General features: G+C 37.7%; 1 protein-coding gene across 3 annotated transcripts in view; it reads left to right on the forward strand.

The window, feature by feature from the left end:
- LOC126161658 (mucin-5AC) overlaps positions 1–25,124 on the forward strand; it is a 101,736-nt gene that overhangs the window by 39,765 nt on the left and 36,847 nt on the right. For 2 of the 3 annotated variants that reach the window (XM_049917652.1, XM_049917653.1), the window contains 2 exons: positions 23,913–24,134; positions 24,218–24,316. In XM_049917652.1, coding sequence (XP_049773609.1) covers positions 23,913–24,134; positions 24,218–24,316 — 321 coding nt within the window. The remainder of the gene's footprint in view (positions 1–23,912; positions 24,135–24,217; positions 24,317–25,124) is intronic. The other variant, XM_049917654.1, reaches the window with a different exon arrangement.

Here is a 25,124-nt window from a genome sequence, read left to right on the forward strand (position 1 = left end):
TTCTCAAATTAAGGAGTGTTAGACTCTTGTTCAAAACTTAACACTTTGAGAACAAGCCATGTAAAGAAATTTCAGGCCCAGAAGACCAGCCATTTATGCCATTATTTAAACTTATGCTGCGACATTTGTATTGGATATATCTTTAAGGGAAAAAAAACAAGCTTCAAGGCTAGTTTTTCATATTTATTTTAGGTGTTTCATAGGTTGAAAATTATGCAGTGATGATGACAAAAGTGTAATTATCCTTCAAGAAAAAGTGTGCGGTAAGTTCTTGAGCAATTTCTCATGTCATTGGTTTTTCTATGGAAAAGTCATAGTGCTAGATAGAACCTGGATCAGCCAGGTAACCCACGAAAAGTCCAGTGCACAGCAGTGAAATTTATAATCAAGCTTCTCAGAAGTATGCAGCTGCAGTTTAAGCTGTGCCCTTAGCATCGTGTCTAACCATCCCTTGGAAAAAACAGCAAAAATTATTTTGCGACCAGTATTATATGTGAAAGCTTAGCTTTTCTCGTAGCTTTACTGTGTGTAACTTAAACCATTAATTTCTCCTGTTTGTGTGTTCATGCAACTTAAGTGGTGATGCTGTTGGCTGATGACTACATTAGGTGTCCATTGCTCTGAATATCTGCTGTCATTGAGTGGCGAGATGATGTGACATGAACTATGATCGGCTGACAAAAATGCATCATGCAGCGCAATCTTGATTTCAGAAACTACCATGTTGTATTTGGTGAAATTCATATTTATACTTTTGTAATACTAAACATGCAGCATACATTTTGCGGCGCATTAAAAGTCTTTCCAAAATGAGGTGGGTTTTTTTTTTTTTTTTTGCTGTGTTTCATTTCCGAAAGCGCTGGGAAGCTCTACGCCATTGTATAAAACCTTTACCGGTCAAAGGTTTTACAGTTGTAAGGGAAAGTATATTGTCACCGAACGTGGAAAAAGTATTTTTACCTGGTAAAAAGTATTTTAGCTGGGAAATCTGATATGTATTTATTTATTTATTTTTCTTGCGTGTACTTTCTGTGTACATATAATTCTGCCAGTAAAAGGCTGAAGAGAAAGCTGCTACTATTACCATCCTCTTCAGTATTCATGTGCAGATTTAGTCTTTAGTATTTGTAGCAAAGCTCCACTTAATAACTGCTAGGTAAAATTTCATTTTTAATTAATGTTGTAGGAGACTGCATTGGCATTGCTGTGATTTTTTTCCTTTTATCAATTTGTTAGGAAGAAATGCCACTTACTTGTTGTAACGGGAAAAAGACTTAATTTGTGCAAAATGTTCACCCCAAAATGCAGTACACATCGGCAGAACTGTCATCATTCTGCAAATTGTTGTCCAGCCTTCTATTGTATATTCCTATAGAATATAAAGTCATATGTTTGTTTGTCATCCACTGGTACAGTGTCTTTCAGTAACTTCTCATTCTGAAAAATCTGAAGACATCCCTGTAGCAATCTGAAGAGGTAAAATCTCTGAGTCTGGACTTCTGGTGTGTATTTTAAAACCAGCTGACACAGTTTACTGTGTCATGTCACAGGGAAACTATATCCAATTTCATAATTACATTAATGAGATTAATGTAGGTCATCTGAAAATCTCTTCAAAATTGAAAATTGTTACTCTGTTTATTTCGTTATGCAGAACTGTCTGTCCAAGTACAGAAGAAAAGTGCTAAGATATTCCTCATAGTGACTTGTTTTTCGGATATGTTCTTTGTGGACGGGTCTGACTGGCAGCCCTTCTACAGGTAGTCTGAAATTAAAAAGTTAAACGACTCCAGGTCTCATCATCTGTAAAACTTCTCCATCATGTAATTGTCACATCAGTAGCTGTTCTGTGCCAAATTTTTGTAGAATTATGTTATTTTTCCAGATGAAAATTTGATATCTTTGATAAGTGTCTGCCAATAAAAGGTGTTTGGAAATAAGTTATAAGCTATCAACCTGATTTTTTTCTCTTTGTCACTCATTGGTTACTTAACCATTTCTTTGCATCCAACATTAACAGCTTCAAACATTGTATATTAGTAAGAACACACAAATTTCTTGAGGAAAATACTTAGGGTATGCAGAAATGGCCAACATTTTCTAACTGAAAACAGTGCATATAAACTTTCAGGTGAAGACTGTGATATTCATTTGCGTTACTTTGAAGGTATTGTTAGTCATTGCTTGGCACATATATGAAGTCATTAAGTTTGACATAGACTGTCAAATTGACTGTAATGCATAATCCAGTCTTACAAAGAATTAAAATTCAGCCAGCCTTGTTGCCCGACAAAGAAATTGCTTGCAATGAAACTTAAAATTTCTGATACAATTTTGACATATTTTCAAATAGGTGTTTGCTTAAAAAATATAACAAATGACTTTAATGCCTCTTGGAAATAACTGAGAATCCTTAATTGTATTACAGTAAAGTTCAATCTTTGTACTAGATTCCAGTGTTCCTGAATGAATGAATGAAGTAGAACAGAAGGCTGAAATTTTTAATAATAGTGTTTGTGCATGCATTTTATTTCTTTGACAATGGTTTTCTTTATTTTTGTTGTGTTAGTTTTTCCATGGTTGTGGAAGACCTCATAAAAGGAAAAATGCAGGCCAAATGAGTAGTTAGCGTTTTGGGTGAATTTTATTGTATGCCTGTTATTGTTTCGTGGATAAATGTTACCAGTGAACCTGTGGATTATAATTATGCTTTTGGTGAAGGAAAAAAATGATGCTAAGCTTAAAAATTATTCTTTTTATTAGCATGTAAAGTATGTTATACTGCTGAAGAAGTCTCTTTTGTGTGTCTGTGTACCTGCTTGCCCACAACTTGTGTAAAACCGTGATGTTATTCCTTGTCCTCCTGGTGTTAAGTTTTAGCTATTAAAGTGAACGTATATGTTTGCCATTGATTGAGGAGACACTAGGTTAAGAGGCATACAGATTATTCACATAATTATCTGTCTCTGATAGGATATGTACAGTATGAAAGTATATTAATCACTTTCTTACCATAGCTGTTATTCTTGAAAGTTCAGTTGGACAATTTAGGTGACTTAGCAACAAAACTAAATAAGATAATCAAGAAGTGTTCAGGACTTAAGTAGAATTTGGTAAACTTAATCGCCACAATGTAATATTGTAGCCCCACATTGAATGAATAATTTTTTCTATAAGCAATACTGAATAGCATCAGTACGCATTGAGATACTGTAAAACTTTCTGTTAAGGGAAAAAAGAGAACTCTGTAAGTTTCTGATTGTAATATTTTTACAAATTGGTCATCAGGGTTGGAATTCAAAATAGTCTTCTGTTTAAGACCAAGTGCTGTATGTATAGGTCACATACAGAAAACCTACCTCTTGAACTCATTCACTAAAAATTTGGCAGCTTGTGTTGGAGCTAGCATGTGATGTCTGATGTATTCAGCGTTACCCATTAGCAGTTTAAAATTCTATATTTGAGTGTGACAAGGATTAAATAATGCTAGGCTTACTGTACATCTGGGATTAACCCGGACAGCCTTGATTTTTTTAGTGCTGTCTAGAGCAGTGTTGGGGGCCTGAGAATTTTATGACTGGGGACACATATGTTAAACATTTCTCTAAACATTCTCTTATGGCTGTGCCTGTCTATCGGCCTTGGAAGATGTGCTGACATTGATGTGGAAGTGTGGATAATGGTTTCACAGCAACTTTACACTGTAATTTTGTTTTCAACTATTTTAGTCACTTGGTGACACAACAAGTGTGTTGTGTTTGTTTTAGTGTGTGAAGTAAATCATCTACATATTTTCGACCAGTTTATCTCTGTTCGTTTTTTGTCTGAACCTTAACGAATGGAAAAAGTGTGTATTTACTGTTAACCAGCACAGAAATACAAACTTTTGAAATGGTTTAATAACGGTAACAATGAACATGTATATTATTCCCTTTCCCATTTTTCAGGTACACATTTTTGGGTCCAAATGCATCGTATTAGTCTATATACCCACTGTAGCCCAACTGGTCCAGCAGCCTTTATCATTTCCACAGTAATTTAATCTACCCCAGGTGCCTTTCCTGGTATCATTTTTCTCAGAGCTAGTTCCACTTCTAACATCGTTATATCCTTCTCTTCTTCTTCCAGACCTGTCCCCCTGTCATACTTCTATTCCCTCTCCATTGCCGTTTTTCTCATTTAGTACTCTTTCCATCTTTTCCTTATCTCCTCTGGTTGCATTAATAGCTCTCCGCTTTCACCTTTTACTAGCTTTGTGTCTGTTTTTTTTTTCTTTCCTCATACTCTTTGTAATTCCATATATCATCCACTTACCACTAGTAACATCTTTACCCAATTCTTGGATGAATTTCTCCCAGCTTTTCCTCTTTTCTTCTGCTGCCATTTTCTTACACTTATTTTTACTATCTTGGTATTTCCTTTTACTTTCAGCTGTTCGGTCTCTGTTCCATTCATGCCAGGCTTTCTTCTTTTCTTTTACTGCCTCCTTCACCCTCTCATTCCACCATGGTGTCTGCTTTTCCTTTACCCTTCCGGACACTCTGCCACAGGTCTTCTCAGGAGAGCTAACAGACGCTTCTTTGAACTTACCCCATTCCTCTTCCACATTGCCATACTCGGTGTTAGGGATTCTATGCTTAAGTAACTCCTTAAACTTTTCTTGTACCATGCTGTCCTTAGTTTCCACACTTTTATTTTCCTTTCCCTTTCTTCCTTTATGTCTTTCAATTAATCGAATATCATCTTTGCCACCACCGCTCGATGATCTCCATCAAAAGCCTCTTGTAGGAGTGCGGTTACATCTGTCAACTGTCTCCGATTTTTCTTTTCCACCAGAAAGTAATCGATGACTGTCTTCATGCATCACACCATTCATATCTCGGTATCTTTTGGCTATCCTTTTTAAGGTACCATGTGTTGCCCAGAATCATTTCATATATAGGCTATTATTATGATGGAGTCGCCACTCCCAAAGACATTTTAGAGCTGCTGCCAGCATATGTTTAGGCCGTTCCTAACATGGAGAACAGCTGCCATTTGTAGCTGCCCCTCTGGAGTGCAGACGCTACAGGAAGTAAGATACAAAGACAGTTCTTCTGCTTTTCCACTGTTGGGACTTGCAAAATCCTCTTCCGCTTTCCAACCATTGTCTGTCTTCACTTGTTACCCTGGTAAGGGGCCCTTACAGGGTACTACCATCCAGAGTCATATGGACCCAGTTTTTTTAACAAGGTTGTTACTCCTCTCCCCTCCTCCTTCCTCACCACTTGCAAGGTGAGGCCCTGGACTTGGGACCGGCACTGGCGGCGTTAAGTGATAGTTCTTGTTAACGTTATTTTGCCATTTATGTTTGTAATACATCTTGTTCTTTGGAAAACGCTAATAATGTAACAGTCGTGAAATAAAACTTTCTCACATTGTTGTAAAATATTTCAGTCTGAAGGAGGAAATTCAAGTTAAACTTTTAAATTTTGATGAAGTTTCAGATGAAACTGCTCATTATCTTGTGCTGTGTGTGAAACAATACAGAGTATAAGAAAAGTTTGTTTATTATACTGTTGATAACACTAACAGTAATTTTGGTGATGTGATGTGAAGAGAAAAGGAAAAGGAGAAAAGGGCCTGGTGAAAAATATAACTGAATGAAGTAAATTTAATGTTTCAGTAAACTGTTGAAACTCGAGTAATTTCAAAAGTGTGTCCTGAGTTGGACACACAGAAATATGGTAAGCCTACCTGCCGCCCTTCTTTAATTCGGCACATTTTGACTGTTGGTATGTAGACCTCTGTCTCAGGTATAATGATAGTTGTATGAGAATTGAATAACAGCTATATTGTAATGATTATCTGCTGCTCTAAGTTTAACATTTCAAACATTGGTGTAGGGTCTGTTAATGTCTAATGTAAAGATTAGACAACTTTCCTAACGAAAAGAACATTATTTAGGTATAAAAGTTCACAGTTGATATAAACAGTGTAAGGAAAGGATAGATTGCTGCTTCCCGTAAATATCACACATCAAGTTGCAGACAGGTACAGTTAGAAGACACTTGCACATTAGCATTTGGCCATGGCATTCATAAAAAAAGAAAAAAGAGATACACGTGGTGGTCAGAGAGAGAGAGAGAGAGAGAGAGAGAGAGAGAGAGAGAGAGAGAGAGAGAGATACACACACCATTCATTTGTGCAAGCAAGCACATGTCACACACATGGCAGCCAATTCCAGCACCTCGGACCAGATTGCAACTCGCAAGGAATGGAAGCGGTAGTCTGAAGGGGGTGGGAAAGGGGAAGGGATAGTAGTGCATAGGTGGGAGGAGAGAGAGATGCTGACTGGCAGAGAGTTCTGAGAGTAAACTGCCAAGAGGCGCAGTGTCGGGAGGCTGTGGGGTGGGGAGATGGGAAAAATGGAGCAAAAAAGGAGCAGGGAAATACAGGCAAGTATGTTGCAAAGGGAGGCATACAAAGAGGGTGGGATGTGGAATAGGGAGGAGGTGACAGGACAGAGGGGGTGGACACTGTTGGGTGGAGGGTGTGGGGACATAAGCTACTGTAGGTTGGGGCCCGGATAATTTCGGGAGTGGAGAGTGTGTTGTAAGGATAACTCCCATCTGTACAGTTCAGAAAAGCTGGTGGAGGAGGGGAGGACCCAGATGGCGTGGGTAGAGAAGCAGCCGTTGAACTCAAGCATGTTGTGCCACAAGGTGATCTACTTTGCTCTTAGCCACATTTGGCAGTGGCCGTTCATCCTGGTGGACAGCTGGTTGGTAATCAGTGGAATGACTACCAACCAGCTGTCCACCAGAATGAACAGCCATCACCTGTGGCACAACATACAGCTGAAACATCACAATTTATTTCAATGACTTCTTCACTACCTGAGCCATCTGTATCCTTCCTTCCACTGCCAGCTATACTGCTCAGATGGGAGTTATTCTTACAAAACATTCTGCACTCCTGTAATTATACTGGCCCCAACCTGAGGTAACATACTGTCCCCAAACCCTCCAGCCAATAGTTCCCATCCCCTCTGTCCTGTCACCTCCTCCCTGTTCTGCCTCCCAACCTCTTTGTGGTGTCCTCTGCCAGTGCACCCACAGATCTTTCCCTTCTCCTCTTCTTTTTCGCTCCATTTTTCCCCCACCTCTGTTCTATAGCCTCCCGATGCTGCTCCTGTTGGCAGTCTAGACTCTGCATACTCTGCCAGACAGTGCCCCCCCCCCCCCCCCCCCCTACTCCACCCTTACACTGCTGTCCCTTCCCCTTCCCCAAACTCTCGAGACTGCTGCTTCCATTCCATGTGTATTATGGTCCGAGCTGCTGGAGTTGGCTGTCGTGTGTGTGAGGTGTGCTTGCGTGTGTAAATGAACAGTATGGACAATCTTTCTTGTTACGATGAAGGCTTTGTAAGTGTATTGTAATTGTGCCTGTCTGTAACTTGATGTGTTATCTTTAAGGCAAGTGGCAATTTATCCTTTCCTTACAATATTGGTGTTCCAACCTGGAGTTTACAATGAATATAAAGATTTCTAAATTTTGATTCTGATTGAAAGAAAAAATATCATGACATTTTTGTCCCCTCCACCTTAGTATGCAGCATTTGCAATGGCTCTGCCCAGGTTTTTTAAGCTATACAGAGTACTGTGGAATTCTTTTGTTTTAGAAGTTTGAAACGCTCTCTCTTTTTTTGACTGAATTTATTAAATGGCTATTTGTGCATCTATATACATTAGATATCATGTTAAGCATGAATTACTGAAACTATGATTGAGAAAGATACAAAGAAACCCCACCTTCTTGCTTTTTAGTACTTCAGTTTGTCCCTAATAGGGTATTAGCTATATCCATTTACTAATAAGTTCCACTCTGAAGAAGTGTTTTAACAGTTAGCAGTGTAAATGTTTCAACTCAGTTTTGTTGTTTCAGATAATGTGTGGAATAGGTGTGATCATTCTAATTTATTTAGGGTATCAGATGTTGACATTAAATTTGTCAATTTGTAATTACAGAGCAACTTCCAGCTTTTATCTTGGCTGCCGAGAGGAAATTGGTGGATCAGCAAATACTAGTTTTTGGAAATGTAACTGCAATTCATTACTTCCTATTGTAAGTGGCTGCAGTACCTTCTTTTAAATGATGGGAGGAGTGCAGTCAGCATCCATGGAAGACATCAGGTTTTATCAGGTCTCAGTTTGCAGCAGGCAGAAAGCAGACATCTTGCTAGTCTATATAATTTTTGATGTAGTCTCAGTACAGTAATTTTATAAACACATTATTAGAGACATAGTTCTAAAATAGTCTCTATTTATGTAAAGTAAATTAGTGATCATCCAGCTGTTGTACAGTTTGCAGAGAAACAAGATTGAGGTACAGTGTTCTTCAGAACAGCATCTGCTATTGTTGTTAATCAGTGTATGCAAGTTTTCCCTTTATTGTTCTTTGGTATCTCTGTCTGTGTACATTCTTGCAGTAAATGCAGAAAATACCCATCTTTATTTCTTTCTTTCAAATTCTGATGCTTGGAAAGGCCCTAATGAAACTTCTTTACTTCTTGCCCAAAATTTGTTAGACTAGTACTGCCATCTCTAAGCACTTAATAACTGCAGCAGAATTTTTATCAGAACTCACTCAGTTCTGCTCTTAAAACTAGCTCATGATGTATTTACATTTTTATGAGATGTAAATTTACTTTGATCGTATGCAGTGAAGTTATTCACAGCTGTTGCTCATTTTATGACTTCCATTTCCTGACACAATTTAAACTTTATCTTCTTTATTCTAGGGTTTGTAAACAGCATACGGTGCATTATGTGACCTTCAAGCTGTGCTACAGTTGGGTGATTACATTCTGAGGAATATGTACTGCTTTCTTCACGTTCTTCTGATATGTGCATAATTAATGCAATTGTAAATACTTTCAAGACTTAAGAGATATTTTAGCCACATTATGAAATTTAACGTATTTGCAGGAATACCTGAGTACTTAGTTATTTCAAAATATCTTTGTATTGATGCTGCACAGTCGTAGTCCAGTCCACAACAATATATGGTATTGATAGTATATAAAAATATAAAACCATTTGTTTCTTTCCAAAATTCATTGGAACATATTGGTTTGAGTTGACCTGCCAGTTTACATTTCATTAATAAATATATGCAAAAAGCATATCACATTGACCTGCAGTGGCTTGTGTTTATGATGCTGGGAATCTTATCACCTTTTATTCGTTATTCCACACTTTGGTTACAAACAGTGTGTTATTTTAGTGCTGCGCTTCTTAATACTTTCAAAAATTGAATATGGACATAAGTGCAATAGCCTTATTACACATGCCAATTTATAATGATGCTACAGGTTTAGTGCCCCTAATTTTGCATAGCAAATGCTGCAAGCAAATAAAGATCGATGCCTTGCATGACACTGGCTTAGCCCAACAGGTTTTGGAAGGAAACAACTACTATTGATGAAGTTTGTTTGTTTGTTTGTTTGTTTGTTTGTTTGTAACAATAGGTGTCAAACTTGACTGTCCTGTTATTAATTACAGTTGAAGCCAAATTTGATGCTTTGATCATAGTTCTATTTTTTACTGTTTGAAAATGAGTTCCACAGTTTATCTTAACTAAAATAGCCAGTCTCCCATGTGCTCAGAGATATCACGTTTTTCATGGAGTCTTTCACACTGCACATGAATTTTAAATTTTCAGGAAATAATTGTAACTCCTGGGGTGTTGTAGTGTATATGGTTAGTTCTGATGCAGCCTCTTTGAACCTGTACATTCATATATTAAGCCATCAGCAAAGAGTAAGAAATGGCAAGATATCTAAATTGGTAATGGGGGGAGGTAATAGGTGCTATTTTTTTTCTTTCCTAGCATCTGAATTTCTCTTTCAATATGTAGAGAATTATACTCGATTGTAAATAAGGGGATGTTACAGTAGTGTTTTAAAGCCTGAATTTTATTTATAAACTTTCAAAATTTTATTATTAGCAGTTAATGCAATAGAGCACATCGCATGGGTACAGCATTTCACTTGAGTTCCTATTATGAGCACATTATTTTACACTCTTACAGTTACACAGTGACATGAATTTAGCATACATTAATAGAACCATGTTGCTGACAGGCATGTCTTTGTAGTTTCTGCCATCACTGATAAGAATATTTGTTTGCTGTTCAAAGTGCCACATACATCGACCATTCTCATTACCGTATTTACTCGAATCTAAGCCGCACCTGAAAACTGAGACTCGAAATAAAGGAAAAAAAAATTCCCGAATCTAAGCCACACCTGAAATTTGAGACTCTAAATTCAAGGGGAGAGAAAAGTTTTAGGCCGCACCTCCAAATCGAAACAAAGTTGGTCCATTGTAATATGAGACACAATTTAGGTCGAATGAATGACGGTACAGCTACAGTAGTTTGGTTCGAGTCGTAAGCTTAGCAGTTAAACTTTACCACGTAGCCATTGCTATGCGTCAAGTGCTCCGTCCGTATTTATACGGGTGCCCTTCCTTTTTCACGTGCTTCGTCTAGTTTGAATCGATTGCTTATTTTGCTTTGATCTGATAAGTGCCGTTTTCTTTGTTACAGGTGTTTGCGTCACTCTTAAGCTGAAAATGCATTACTGCACTGTGTCATGCATTGTTTGTCGCATTCTGATAGTGCGTGTTTATGGCCTGTCGCGGCTCGCGGCACGGCTTGCTTTTGTACGCGCTACCGCCGCGTACAATTAAAAAAAAAAAAAGAGAGGAATCGTCTCATTAGCGAAACAATGGCAGGAGACTGCTATTTGTTGTTACTTACACTGCTGCTTTCTTTGATAATGATCAACAAGAATCAAATAATAGACTGCGTATGATAGAACATGTTCTGAACGAGAGTTGGGCGAAAATTTTTCTCCGTTTGAAAATCTTTGCGGCCGCTTCTTTATTACATAAAATTCTGCACAGAAATTAGAGTCATCTTAGATTTAAAAATCTAGTCACTTGCCGTGCTTCATTTCTGCCTGTATCACTATTAGGCATAAGAATAATACGAATATAAACATGACACGATACGTATATTCTTCCGCGTTTGCTGTTGTCTCACTCTAGTTTCGTAGTTTATTAGGCAGACAGGATTTAAATGAGATAGCAGCAAACACGAAAGAATACATGGCAAAATGTTTATATTCGTATTATTCTTACGGTGAAGAGAATACTGTACGTGATTCAAAATTCATCAGGTTCCTATTAGCAACCATCTCTTCTCACAGATAGGAAAAAATTCAGAACGTACAGTTGGCCATATTGACAAACATCCCAAACAGTCTTGCCAGTCAGATTTTCGTAGTAAACTGAAATTGTGCTACATTCGAAGATGAACAATACGGAATTTGTATTTACTTTGTTGGATAATGTATGAAAATGCAGTGGTCGAAACTCGCGGCGGAGAAAAAAAGCTCGTCTTCCTTTTTTTTTTAATTTATTTACTGACGCAGAGGTTTTGGCGCCAGTATTTATCTTTGTGCCTACAAAGCATGCCCGCGTAGCGCTACATATATTCGACGGCAGAAGTTAGTTGTGGCGGCACATACCAACATTTTTCATAACTTCCGCTTGCTTTGCACTCGATTCTAAGCCGCAGGCGGTTTTTTGGATTACGAAAACCGGAAAAAAAGTGCGGCTTAGATTCGAGTAAATACGGTAGTTCCACATACTTTGTCCATATCATTTTTGATCTTCAGCTTACCAGGTTTTAGATAATTCTAGTTACATGATCTACCAACAGGTTTGCCTATGACTAGAAGAGAACATTTCCATTTTGGACATCAGTTATTTTTTAAATTTTTATGTTTATTCCAATTACTCTGTTATACAGGGCATTTAGGATATTTGAAATTGTAGAAGTTATCTTTTTTGAAGAATTATGTCAGTTCTTTTAGAAATTTGTTTGTAGTAATAAACTGGAGATATGGGTTAGTCTGGAATTTACCTAAAATTCATTTTTCGTGGAGGTATGCAACTTGGGTTGTAGCTTCCTCTCACAAACAGTAAATGAGATTCTTTGGAGTGGTTTCTGGATACTGGCATGAGATTTTACATTTTCAACTACTCACATATGGGTGCAGTGTTTGTTACTGGTAGATACAGTGATTTGCAATAGCGCTATTTTTCACGTTTTCCTTTTCTCTCATTACTAAAAATGCAGCTACGATTATGCCCAGTCTTTTGACACTGAATGCTTGTTCATGAGCCTCATTGATTAAATCTAATTAAAGATGCTGTTGACTTTTTTTGAAACAAAAAATATGGCATCTGTTGTATTCCAGTGATGTAATTTTTGTGCCTTAACTGTTAGTAGAACATCTTATTAGTTATATTTGTAGAGTTTTGTAAGAAAAATATGTGGATTTGATATCTGCGGACTTCCAGCTTGGAAATGAAGAAAATAAGAGTTTCTGTGTGCTGTGTTGCTGAAAAGGATTTGAGAGAGCCCTTCAGAGGTCATGGCCACTGTTGGTTTACTAGATAGTCACCTTATTTAATACTTTCAGTGTCCATATTTGAGAGATTTTTGTGTGTAATATATACATGTATGAAGTCACATATCTGCGTTTGTCTTATGGTGTGTCTATTTACACAGACTGCCGAAATGGTTAGCCACCAATCTTCAGTTGAACCAGGGAAGCTAAATGCCGATTACTTCTCTTGGTGCGTGGTGCCTGCAGATTGTACATGGTTCGTGGCTTTGTGAAACTGTCATTAATTAATGGCTCATTTGTTGCTTATTGATGATGGAATCTGTAAGAAAAACAAATTTCGCTGGTGATGGTTATTTGTGTGATTAAGCTGCACAACCCAAGATTTCACGCAGCTGTTTAAACATTTCATTGTTGCTGACAATGAATGCTGCAGATGTCCTGAAATACGTTGCCAGAATGAGTCACTTCTAGTATAAAACAGTTTATTTATCAATTTCCCAAAATAAAATCATGTTCTTGTAGACTTGGTAATAACAGTAGTTACAGATTAATGTAATGTTGTGTAGTATTGTACATTATACACAACATTATATGGCTGAGATGCATAAAAGCTTTGCTCGGTATACGTTACAATAACTAAAACTTTGGCTGATTGTTTTATAATGGCACTAGTTAAGTGTGACTAGCTTCAAGTAAGATATTTTGATGTAGCTAATTTCCAGGCACCCTTGAAGAGTATAAAATTTATTGTGACATACCATACATATTGTTGCATAGTTAAAGAAGATAATATATCAGTTCCTTAGTAAACCAGGTAAACAATATCCTCAGATATGCTTTTTTTATGCAGTTAACTGTTACCCGTGTCTCAAAAAGTTGATGTTTAAAAACCTGATAAGATATCTTTCTCTTAATAACTATTTGCACCTTGTTGCAGTCATTTCATTGGAATATTGCCTTTCAGCAGGTAAAATTACAGGGAAGGATAGGGCAAATGACTGATGACCATAGATGTTAAGTCCCATAGTGCTCAGAGCCATTTGATAGGGCAAATCTTGCAGTGATGACAAGAGTATCATTACTTCCCCTTTGGTTTTTGAAAACTGTTTGGTTCAGTTGTTAAAATGGCAATGTTTCAAATGCTCATCTGAAAGCTGTTGGTGACCAGTTGAATGGTGTTCGAGTTAGGGTTGATTATTTATTCGTGAGCACATGTTAATGGCAGAGGTACCAAATCATGGTATTGCAGTATGTTAAAAGCTGTGTGTGTGTGTGTGTGTGTGTGTGTGTGTGTGTGTGTGTGTGTGTTGAAGAAACTGTCAGAGATCATTTATTGTGTGGATTATTGAAGCCAATATCTGTGGAATGTGAACAAATACGTAATAGAGCTGTTTGATACTTTGGTAGGTGCGGCTGAGATTCTTTCTATAAAAAAAGTCTTAAGTTCTGTAAGCACTGGATGTCAGATTTCATTAACCAATTAACTGACAGGGAATTGCTTGCCACAGACCACGGCAAGTGCTGTGCCACTTTTGCCTAAGCTGAGTACCTGTGCCATGATCCTTCCATACAGGACCACTTCTTGTAAGCTGAATCACCTGACACAGAGTTCTTGTGCTATGCTGCATATTTCGAGTGTACCTTGCGATCTAAGCAGTACAGTCTGTACATCCATACTTTTCAATTTACCTGTGCTCTGGATGCATGCTAGCACTAAATTCATGCACACACAATTCACAAGGGAAATGAAATCCGACTAGAACACTTTTGATGTATCTGAATACATTTCAAGTACTTAAATAAAATTAATTGTTCTCAGGGGAACTTAAAGGCCATAAATCAAATTTGACTGTTGTAAGGGATAAGTTTCCCAATACAGACATGAAATAATTTGATCATATTCTACAGAAATGAATATATATAATTTTTTATTACCTGATGCTATATGTGCTGTACATTAACTTCATGGGCGATATGCGGAATAGATATTACTGCTTATGAAGAATTGGGTCTATCTGTTACCAGCATACTACTTCATCTGGTGAGACCCCTAAATTCAGAATTTTTAAGCATTGGAATATAAGGTTGTTATAAGTGATTGAAGTGATTCCACTGATTTGCTGCAGCTATGGTGGTTTGTCATATAATGTTGCTTCTCACACATATATTACCCTCAAAGGTTTTTTGACATATCACAAGTGCTCCATATGTAACCTCTTCTGATTCTGCAGATGTTAAATCAATAATAAAGATCTTCCCACATTTGGCGCAACATGTCCCTGTCAATCCATTTAAAACCACTGTTGATGTGGGCTCAGAGGTGTAGTGGGTTTTCTGGTAGAGGAGGTGTGAGCGCTGAATCATTCACACAACCCCACACAAAAAATCGCATGGGGCTATGCCAGGAGTGTGTGGAGGTCATGACGTGAATTGGCAATTCATGTCATGACCTCCACACTCCTGGCAAAGGGACAGGAAAAAATTGTTTTATTTTTTACCGTATTTGGTACTATTTTTTGTCATATTTGATATTATTTTTTTGCCACATGTGACATTTTTTTTTTCACATTTGGCATTTTTTTCACATTTGATTTTTTTGCTAATTTTGATGCTATCTTTATGGAAAATTCAATTTCATCTTTACATCAAATTCAGTGTTATCTTTATGGTAAATTCAGTGTCATATTTGCACCAAATTTGGCGTTATTTTTTTTGCCATGTTCTGTAATATTTTGTCAATTTCTGTGCTGTTGTTTGCTAAATCTGCTGTGGGTTGCCATTTCTTTTTTCCTCCAAAATTGGTATTATATCTTTTCCTTTCTGGTGTTTAGTTTTTCCAGTTTTGGAGCTATTCATTATCAGTTTCCACGCCCTATTGGGTGTTACTTTTGCCCTATTGGGTGTTTTTTGAGAGATTCACAGTTACTACTTTGCCAGATTTGGTCAATCCAGTCTTTTTTGCCACATTCAGTACAATTTGCTTGTTATTATATTTTTGACAATTTTGGTGCTATTTTTGATGATATTTCACAATGGGTTACATGGGAAATGAACAATTCTGAGATTGTACGAGTACCTGAAGCCTGATGGAATAATAAAAAAGAAAAGGAATTTAAACATTCATAACTATCAGTTATGAATATTGGTAAACTGTCATACTCAGCTTTATTACATTTTTTATGCAGGAAAAGACAAGTTTCATAATGTTTAAAAAATTGCCAATTTCACTAAAAACTAAAATTTCTGTGTTATCATTCATGTTATTGTTTTTGTGAAATTTTCCTGTCCCTGTGAATTGCTGATCATCCATCCCACCACAACTGATCCATTGGTTTCTAAATTTCTTGCTTAATCATCATAACGAAAGTGGAGTGGAACACCACCCTGTTGGTAGGTGAAGTCCACAGTGTTGATCTCCAGCTGTATCATGAGTCAGTTTTCCACCATGTCCAGATACATATGTCCTGTAATATCCTTTTCCCAGAAGGAAAAGGACTGAGAGACAGTACAGAACACATTAACTTTTGTTGAATCTCAAATGTGCTGCTCGATAGTGAGGATTCTGTCTCCTGGATTCTCACATTCTGCGTGTCACCATGCCATTCACAAAAAAAGTTGCTTCATCACTGTTGATGAGTTTCTCACAAACCCATTTTCTTTCATAAGCTGTTGCAAATGTGCCGAAAATTCAAAGCGTCTGACTTTATCATGGGAGTCAGGGCTTGTAGCAGTTGCAAGCAGTAAAGCTTCAGCTTCAGTCATTTCCTTAATATCTTCCAAATGGTCAGTTGTGCTTTGTTCAGCTCTGTGCTTGCTCTGTTCATAGGCTTCTGTGGGCTAGATGCGAAGCTCGGACGCACACATTCAACTGTTTCTTCACTCACTGCAAGCCAACCCTTTGATTTCTCCTTGTAGAGGCATGCTGAAACCTTAAATTGCACATACCATCACCAAATGGGTTGGCAGTTGGTTGATCTTCATTGAAATTCATTCTGAATTGTCTTTGCACTGGTATGGCAGAGTGGTGTGAAAACTTTCGAGCACAACATATGCCTAGTTGGTGTTTGTCGCCATCTCGTCTAACTGCTCACTGCTGCACTTTTGTGGTGGAAATCTGATGTGTGGCTGCAACAGTACAAAACTTTCTGAATTGGTCAATATGAGTGTTAAGTTTTGTGACAATATAATGTAGCTACAGTGATTTTTTTCACAACATGCAGTATGCATTTCAGTCCTGCTTTACATCCACAGGTAAAATTCCTGGTCAAAAAGATGATAGCCAAATATAATTGTGTATGTTAAGTGGGAATGACTTTGGTGTTTTGTAACGCACATGAATATGTACAATTTGTTTCTTCCACTCGCATAATGTATGCTATGCAATTACATTATGTACAGAATAAATAATGTAGCATCTGAAATACCAAGTTCATTCATCTGCCAGCAAACTACTTCATTTGTGAAGTCAGGAACAATTTAAATACTTTTTACACCCATTGTGTCTGTTTTTCATACTCTTTAATCTGGGCCTTCGATTGGCACTAGTGAACTTAGGAAGCAGTAACATTCTCTTTCTTACATTTTTATGATTTTTTGCTTTTCGTGTTTTAAATAATTTATTTTGAAGTGTGAATTTCAGCTATCTGTTTTACTTCCCAATGATTGTTAATGCTTCTTTGTGTGGTAAGTCTGGGAACAGGGTAACAAACACAATGGTATGTTGCAAGTTTTGCATTGGTATCTGGTTTCTATTGCATTGGTATCTGGTTTTCTATTTGTGTAAACCTCACTTCTGTGCATTTGGCACTTTACTTTGAATGTTCACTCACAATAATATGGAAAATGCCTCTCTGTAAATGTTAAAGGATTTTCGTCATTAGAGTGCCTTCTTCTGCCAGCTTTTCTCAGTTCTGTCACATATTTTTCTACATTTTATGTAACGAGAGAGATGTGAAACTTTGTGAGTACCATTTTTCGTCCTGTAACTGATCTGTGAAGATTATGAACATTTAAAACACGCTAATTCAGAACGCGAAAAGAAATTTCTAATGCAATTTCACAACCTTATGCAGTAATCCTACTGAGGTCAGTCACATGTCAAATCAGTGAACTGAACTGTACCCATACCCATGTTGTAATCTACAATACATTGGGGTCTCTTGATTTTCGTCACCTGTATTTCTATCAGTCTTCTCTGTTTCAACCACAGAGAACATGTAGTCAACATCCACACTCCTTTTATCACTCTAATTGGTACAAGAATCTTGTCAGTTGACTTTAATTCAGATTTTCCTCGTTTCGATTTCCTCTGCATTGTGGTGCCGTTCATACAAACAGTGCCACATGTGATTGTTCTGTGGTTGCCAAGCCAGAAGAATATGTCTGGGCTGGAATACCATTGTTGACATACAGAGTCTGTCCCCGTTCGAAATACGTAACTTTTATGTTGCTACATTCTCCTAAATTGTGGAACCCAATTTCTGTTGTTGCACCTATATATTCAGTGATATCCAAAATGTACCCAGTCTGCCGATCACTCGGCATGAATGTCGTTATTGCAAATCTACTTCGCCTGAGAGGAGTAAATTACCTGAAAAATAACCAACATTTGAACAGTGAGAGACTTTTGTCAATGCAAAGCTTCTGATGTGGACTAAATGTACTGCAAAACATCAAACGAACTTTGACAGTATTCCACTTTTAAACAGTCATCTCCAGTAAGCATGGAGTTGTCACTAAAGTGTAGCATTCTCAAAAGTAACATTAAATTGTCTTGGGACATAATTTCATTGAAAACTCGAGTGTTTAAAAGTATATCTCTTTACCCATAACACTGTCCAACAAAAAGACAGTTTTTAAATGTTTCCTGCACTTCATGAGTCAATTCTATTAATCTTGGGTCGGAAAATTGAATATCGCAGTGAAAAATTTTCCTTAGCTCTAGTTTCTGTGATATACACTAGGTGGAAGTATTTCATATCAATGGATTAACAGAAAAAGATACATTTTAATTACATATGCTAACAACATTGAAAGTGTATTTGAATTGCAGAATGAGATTTTCACTCTGAGGCGGAGTGTGCGCTGATATAAAGCTTCCTGGCAGATTAAAACTGTGTGCCGGACCGAGACTTGAACTCACGACCTTTGCCTTTCGCAGGCAAGTGCTCTACCAACTGAGCTACCTGAGCACGACTCACGCCCCCGTCTTCACAGCTTTACTTCTGCCAGTACCTTGTCTCCTACTTTCCAAACTTACAGAAGCTCTCCTGCGAACCTTGCAGAACTAGCACTCCTGAAAGAAAGGATAATGCTGAGACATGGCTTAGCCACAGCCTGGGGGATATTTCTAGAATGAGATTTTCACTCTGCTGCAGTGTGTGCACTGATATGAAACTTCCTGGCAGATTAAAACTGTGTGCCATCCCGAAACTCGAACTCGGGACCTCATGTTCAAGCCTCGGTCCGGCACAAAGTTTTAATCTGCAATGAAGTTTTGTATTTGAATTTTTTAAAATGATAGTTACATTTTAAGAGTTCTAAATTGCTGGAAGAATACCTTGCAGATGGTTGTGTTTGAAGAGAATCATGTGGTGGCTGCTTGAGATCGTCTTTTAGCTTGCCTCTTGTAATGGGAGTTCCGGAGCATACCTGCGCAAAGACGAACAATAATCTGCAAGCATTACTTCATTCCAATGGTCCTAATGTCTTTGTTCCATAACAGAAATGTGCTGATGGAATGTTTCTCCATGTTCATCGCCGACTACTCACAACTAGGATGGAAACAGTCTAAGTGGGAGTGGAGAAAATGGATTTTAAGGGACATGTTGCATCCAAGGTTATGGTATTTTTGCAGGAGCACTGTCACCTTCTGAGCGTAATCCACGAACTCCTCCTTTGAAGGCTTCCCAAGCTTACTTTTCTTTCTCCTTCAAAACTTGTTCAAATGCAGGATCCTTGACAAGTTGTCGAATTTGTGGCTCTGTGAAAATGCCTTCATTGACTCTTGTATCACTTAATTTTGGAAATTTCTCTCTTAGGTACTTAAAGGCACATCCTTCTTGGTACACATTTTTGTCAAAATTTTTCACCAAACCCAGCTTGCTATGCAGGGCTGGAAGAACATCATCTTTTGGGTCCAACAGAGGCTCGGCAGTGACATTTTTCTCACTAGTGTTAAGATTTCTTGCAGGTCAGTCTGCTTCAGTATAATGCGATTTCTTATCCCTACTGCCCCACATACACAAGAAGCAGCAATGTTTTGTGTACAATGACTTAGAGCACCACAGATTTTCCATTTGTGTTCATGATATTTGACTGACTCCAAGAGGGCTGTCATATCTGCATATGTCTCCTTTATTTGATCTGCATGACCAGCAGGAACAAAGGAAGACGGTTGCCAATGTTAAGTAATACAGCTGTCAAACTGAGCTTGGAGGGGTCTCTAGCCTCCATTCAGTTGGATCATGGTTCAGATACAAAAATCTCATCAAGCCATTAATATCACAGCAAACAAGATTGTTGCTCTTCTCCAAAAAGGGAGGCAGTTCCATCTGACAGTTTTCTGTGCTGTGAGACTGTGACATCACTTTCGAGAAGATTCCATTGCTGTAGTTGAGACCCAAGAATTTCCACTTTCTCCTTTGAAAGGTCAAGGTCTCTAATGTGATCACTCAATTCCGCTTAACTCAGTCTATGAGGATTATCATCTTTTTCTTAAAAATCAGGGTCATTGGATGTGGAAGGCTTCTTTGGTTCTTCTTCCTCTTCTTGTTCCACACTGTCTTCATTTTCTTCTTCTTCTTCAAACATACAATTTCAAGCAGAGTAGGAACTGGTAAACTACATGAATGCGGAATGGGTAGATTAGCTAATCGGAGATTTGAGTATGGAACTGTTCTTCACTTCACTTCTTCATAGACTATCCTGCCTTTATAGGTGGGGTCAAGCAGAAATAGCAGGCATCTGTGTGGTTTGTAGGCTCCCACCAAACCATAGGCACAGCAAAAGCCATAGATCGTTTCTTATTTTTCAGTTTTTCTCGCATTGTAACTGACCATCGTTGCAATGTATATGTGGAGCCCTAAACCTATATTGGTCCGCTACTTTGATACCCAGTAATGCTGATAAGCAGTCTTCAAAAGAGGTGTCAGATTGTGTTTCTGTGAGGAAAATGTTATTTCACCACAAATGTAACAATAAATTTTTAGTGTAAAATTTACATGTTTTCATGGCATTTTTACAAATGTTGCACAACAAAAGGACTCTCAATCTGGAAATCCTGTTTTAATTACAGCAGTAACTATACGAAACTCAGTCACAGCAACAGTATCTATGTTTATGACTTACAAACATTTGCGTTTGGTTATCTGACACGTGTGCCAACTCTGAAAACAAAATTTCCCCCAAACTGAAAATTTTGGCAATAAAAATGAAATGTCACTGTATTTCCAAAGCTATAGCTAATCTGTCATTTTTATGGTGATTTTTTAATTCAGTAGATGGAAATATGTAGGAATTAACTATTATATATAGGAATTAACTATTTTTAGCCCAAAACTTTATCATTTTTGGCCAGTGTAAACAGTTATTTTCAGCTTTATAACTTGAGCCATTAGAAACCAAATAGCAACAAAACAATGAAGTCCCTCAAATCCGGTATCTTTCCACAATAGAGAATGCACAGACTCCGAAGTATTTTCCCAGGTGTATTCATAAAATGTATTTGTTTTATGTGCTATAAACTGCAACAAGTGTAATTGGAAATGACAGTGCTTAAGTCATTGACATTTATGTCCTGAAGTGGAGTCATGCATGTTTTAATAACTGGAAAATGGTTTGTTTACAATCAAAAGTGCCACGAAGGTGTGCTATTTTTCTAATTCTTTTTGGATTCTGAAAAACAGCTGACTGACCCTCTTGTAGAACCATCAAACCAATGTTCTATGGCACCTGTTTACAGGGTTGAGGACAACTACTTAGAGATTCTATTGAAGACTCATCACTGCTACTGAAATCATGGAATTCATAATCACTGTTACCTCTAGTGAGTATCTCCAGGATCTCTGTATCTGGGTATCTGGGTGACCACACTGATGTGACATTTTTCTTGTAGAACGGAACAGGAAGTTCTGATGAAAAGACGCAAAGGAAAGCTGAAATGTGCAACAAGTCACCACAGCAGCAAACATAGATGCACACTCAAACTATGCAGCTGGAACTATGAACAACTAATGAAAGAACAGTGTGGAAATACAGCTCTGCATGTTCCTGTGTATAGGGGACCTGTGACTCCACACTTAAATAGTCTGCAGCATGAAAGGGCCAGCAGAACAGGATGCATAATTAGCATTGGCCAGAAATGACAGCTGCGTGGTTTGACATGTCCAGAGCACCTGGAGAAGGTTACAGCACTGCTTATATACTTGTCCATAACATTCAAAGGGTTAAGATGCATTCAATTTAGCATCCCTTACAAAAAAAAGGCAAACTGGCGTAGAGGTCACGGTCTCGTGCGATTCCACAATGTGCTTTATGCTGAGATGATGATATCTGCTGCATAGTCTCTGGGCAGTTCAGGCCAACTGATCTCTCTTGTGAAGGAAGAAAATTGTATTGTTGAATAGGAATCTTGACATTTTCAGCAAGATAATTTGTGTAAGGAGAGTCAGTAGTGACTACCATTTTGTCATACTGCCCACATTATTGCAACACTTGAAACTGGGGAAACTTGTTTGGAGTTTTTACTGTGTTAGCATTCATCATCTAAATATACCAACACCCAAATGTACCCAGAAGGTAACAAATGCTCTTATGGACAACCTCTCATCCATAACTGCCATTTCCTTATTGAAATTAGGATTTTGTAGCATACAGAAAGCTGTATGTTTTGTCTGTCATGTGATTTGGTTAATTACATATGTGACTGTTAGAAATTGTAGTGATGAGAACTTTGTCAGTATCCAAACTTTCAGAGTGGAAAATATATGTACGATGTTGTTTGCATCACTTGCTTGGAAAAATCTGAAAGGTGAGAGAACTGGTCTCCCTAATGTCACACAGACTGATTAAAATGTGGAAAATATTAATAATTTTTTGCGGAATAACAGCAAAATCAGAATATTTTGGAAAGGTGTGGCAGGCAAAAACCACAAAGATGTTATAAGATGGAAAAATCTGCAAAAATTAGCAACTGAAAATCAACTTTTTTTTCTATACAAAATTATTACAGATGATTTTTTTTTTTTTTTAACAATGTAACTTTGCAGTGGAGAGGAAATCCCTTAAATTGATGGGTTATCTGAAAGGCAAAATGATAGCATTTTTATTTTTGTTGAGTTTGGGTGACGTGTGTACAAAGGAAACACGCTAAAATCTTGAAAAGTATCATAGGGAAATGTTATGATGATCAAAATAGTGCCATAGATGGGACCCCCATATCTCAAATTCAAAGGGTAGAAAGACTGTATTACACAACAAACATTTTGTGGACTGATTTCTTTGCACTGTCAGACCTAAACAACTTGGAAAGCTAACTATAAGTAACACAGCTTGCACTGTCAAAGAATCTATAACAAAGTGGTCCATTTCAAAAGGTTAAATGTCCCATGAAAACATGTGGCCTGAACAAATCACTGTGTTACACCCAAAATTTCTTAGGCGAAAGGTGGAAAGCGAAGGTGTCGCATGCTCTGTATTACATACAGTTCTCAGTTCTTTCTTCCACCCCCCCCCCCCTCCCTCCACCCCAGTCCCCCCCATCCTTGAACATTGCAGGGCTCTGTAGATAGACAAGAAGTTGGTTGTTGTTATTCAGTGTCTGTTACACTCTTTGTTCTTATTTCTTTCAGATTTTATTAATGGTGTTGTGTGGCTGTATCAAAGACATCATGATTCTTTTCCTCCTTTAATCTGAGAGCATTTCTTCTCTTGACAAGAACATGTTTGTATATTTCCTTCCTTGCTTGCATCTGCTCGTGAGGTTTCAGAATTCGTGTGGTTCGTATTTTTTACTTTCTTTGTGTGGTGAATGGCATAAACAAACACACACACACACACACACACACACACACACAGAGAAAGAGAGAGAGAGAGAGAGAGAGAGAGAGATATGCTCTTTGTTATCCAGGCCATTTCACAGTATTTCTCTGGGAAACTATCAAACTTTGAAGCTGTGCACAATACTCATATTTTCATGCTTACAATATTACCATTATGGCTGTTTGTTGATTCTTTGCCACTTTTTGCAAAATTACTGGTTCTATATTTCAGTTTAACCGTATATACTCACAGAAATCATCAGCACCAGCAACTTTCGAGGCTGTTTTTCCTGTTACTTTGCTATACTTTGTATTTCAGATATTTTGATACTTTGAAGTGTAAGTGCCTCTATGAAGTACTAAATTTTATTTTTGGATTACTTTAATTTGTTGTTTTTCTGTTTCAGCTCCAAGTTCGACACAAGTGACTGTGGAAAGGGCAGCTACTTCACTGCCAACATACAGCATACCAACTGCTACATATTATTACGAGCCATCTACTATTGGTTACCAAGTAGCTGGTGTAAGTGGGTCACTGGTTGCTCGCACATACAATGCTGGGACACCATATTCCGTGCAGGCGAACACAACACCAACAGTACGACCTGGGGTCACTACACAAGTTCACGGTAAGCATTGTGCCGTGTCAGGAGACTGCTTCAGCTGGGTATCCATGGTCCTTTCTTTTATTGCTGTGTTCTGATCTGTTCAGGCATTGTAACAAGTGGTCAGCCTGTGAGATTCAACCCAGTGGTGGTGGTCGATCCATCGAGGTCATCAGTGCCTGTACATTCCTCTTTTGTGACTGAAGGTATATGCGGGGCTCTTGTTTCTCTCTCATTTCAGATTTTAGAGCTATTCTGATGCCTTCATATGTTGTGCATGGTGTTTTGTTTTTCATATTTTTGTTCCAGTACAGCTCTTTGTTACATAGTTTGTTGGTAGCTCTCCACATTTTGATGATCCACTTTCAGCATTTGCAGTACATTGCCTGAACATGGAACACAGTTGAATTCTTGTTCCACTAATTGATGTAGTCTTGGCTTACTTCTATTATGCACCATTTTATCACTACTACATAAAATAATGCTGCTGATAGATATCACTGAACAGTTCTGCATGAAATACTGCATGGTTAACTTGCTTCTTAAACATATTTTAACCATATGTTTCTCACTTTTACTAAAAGTTATGGCCAGAAATACATAAGGAACATTTTTCACTCTAAATGTGGATTTGTTTCAGGGGTTATTCTATAAAAGAAAAATGAATTATTTCTGCAGATTTTGATTTAAATGGTTATTCACCAGTTAATACTGAGTTAGTCCTTTTCAGTAGAGTTACATAGAGCTGTCTAGCTGTGCTTCCATTATTTTCCATGGTATTATTGTTGTTGTTATAGTATTGACATCAATTTAGAATTGCCTAGAATGGGTGTTTTTACAATATTAGTCATTAATACTCCAATCATGGGGAGAGAGAGAGAGAGAGAGAGAGAGAGAGAGAGAGAGAGAGAGAGAGAGAGAGAGAGAGAGAGTGGGGGGGGGGAGTCACCTGCTGTTTGGATACAAAATGGAATTCATTTAATAATCAAAAGAAATAGTAAAAAAATTAATAGA

This window comes from Schistocerca cancellata, chromosome 2, assembly GCF_023864275.1.
Source record: "Schistocerca cancellata isolate TAMUIC-IGC-003103 chromosome 2, iqSchCanc2.1, whole genome shotgun sequence".
Lineage (NCBI taxonomy): Eukaryota > Metazoa > Arthropoda > Insecta > Orthoptera > Acrididae > Schistocerca > Schistocerca cancellata.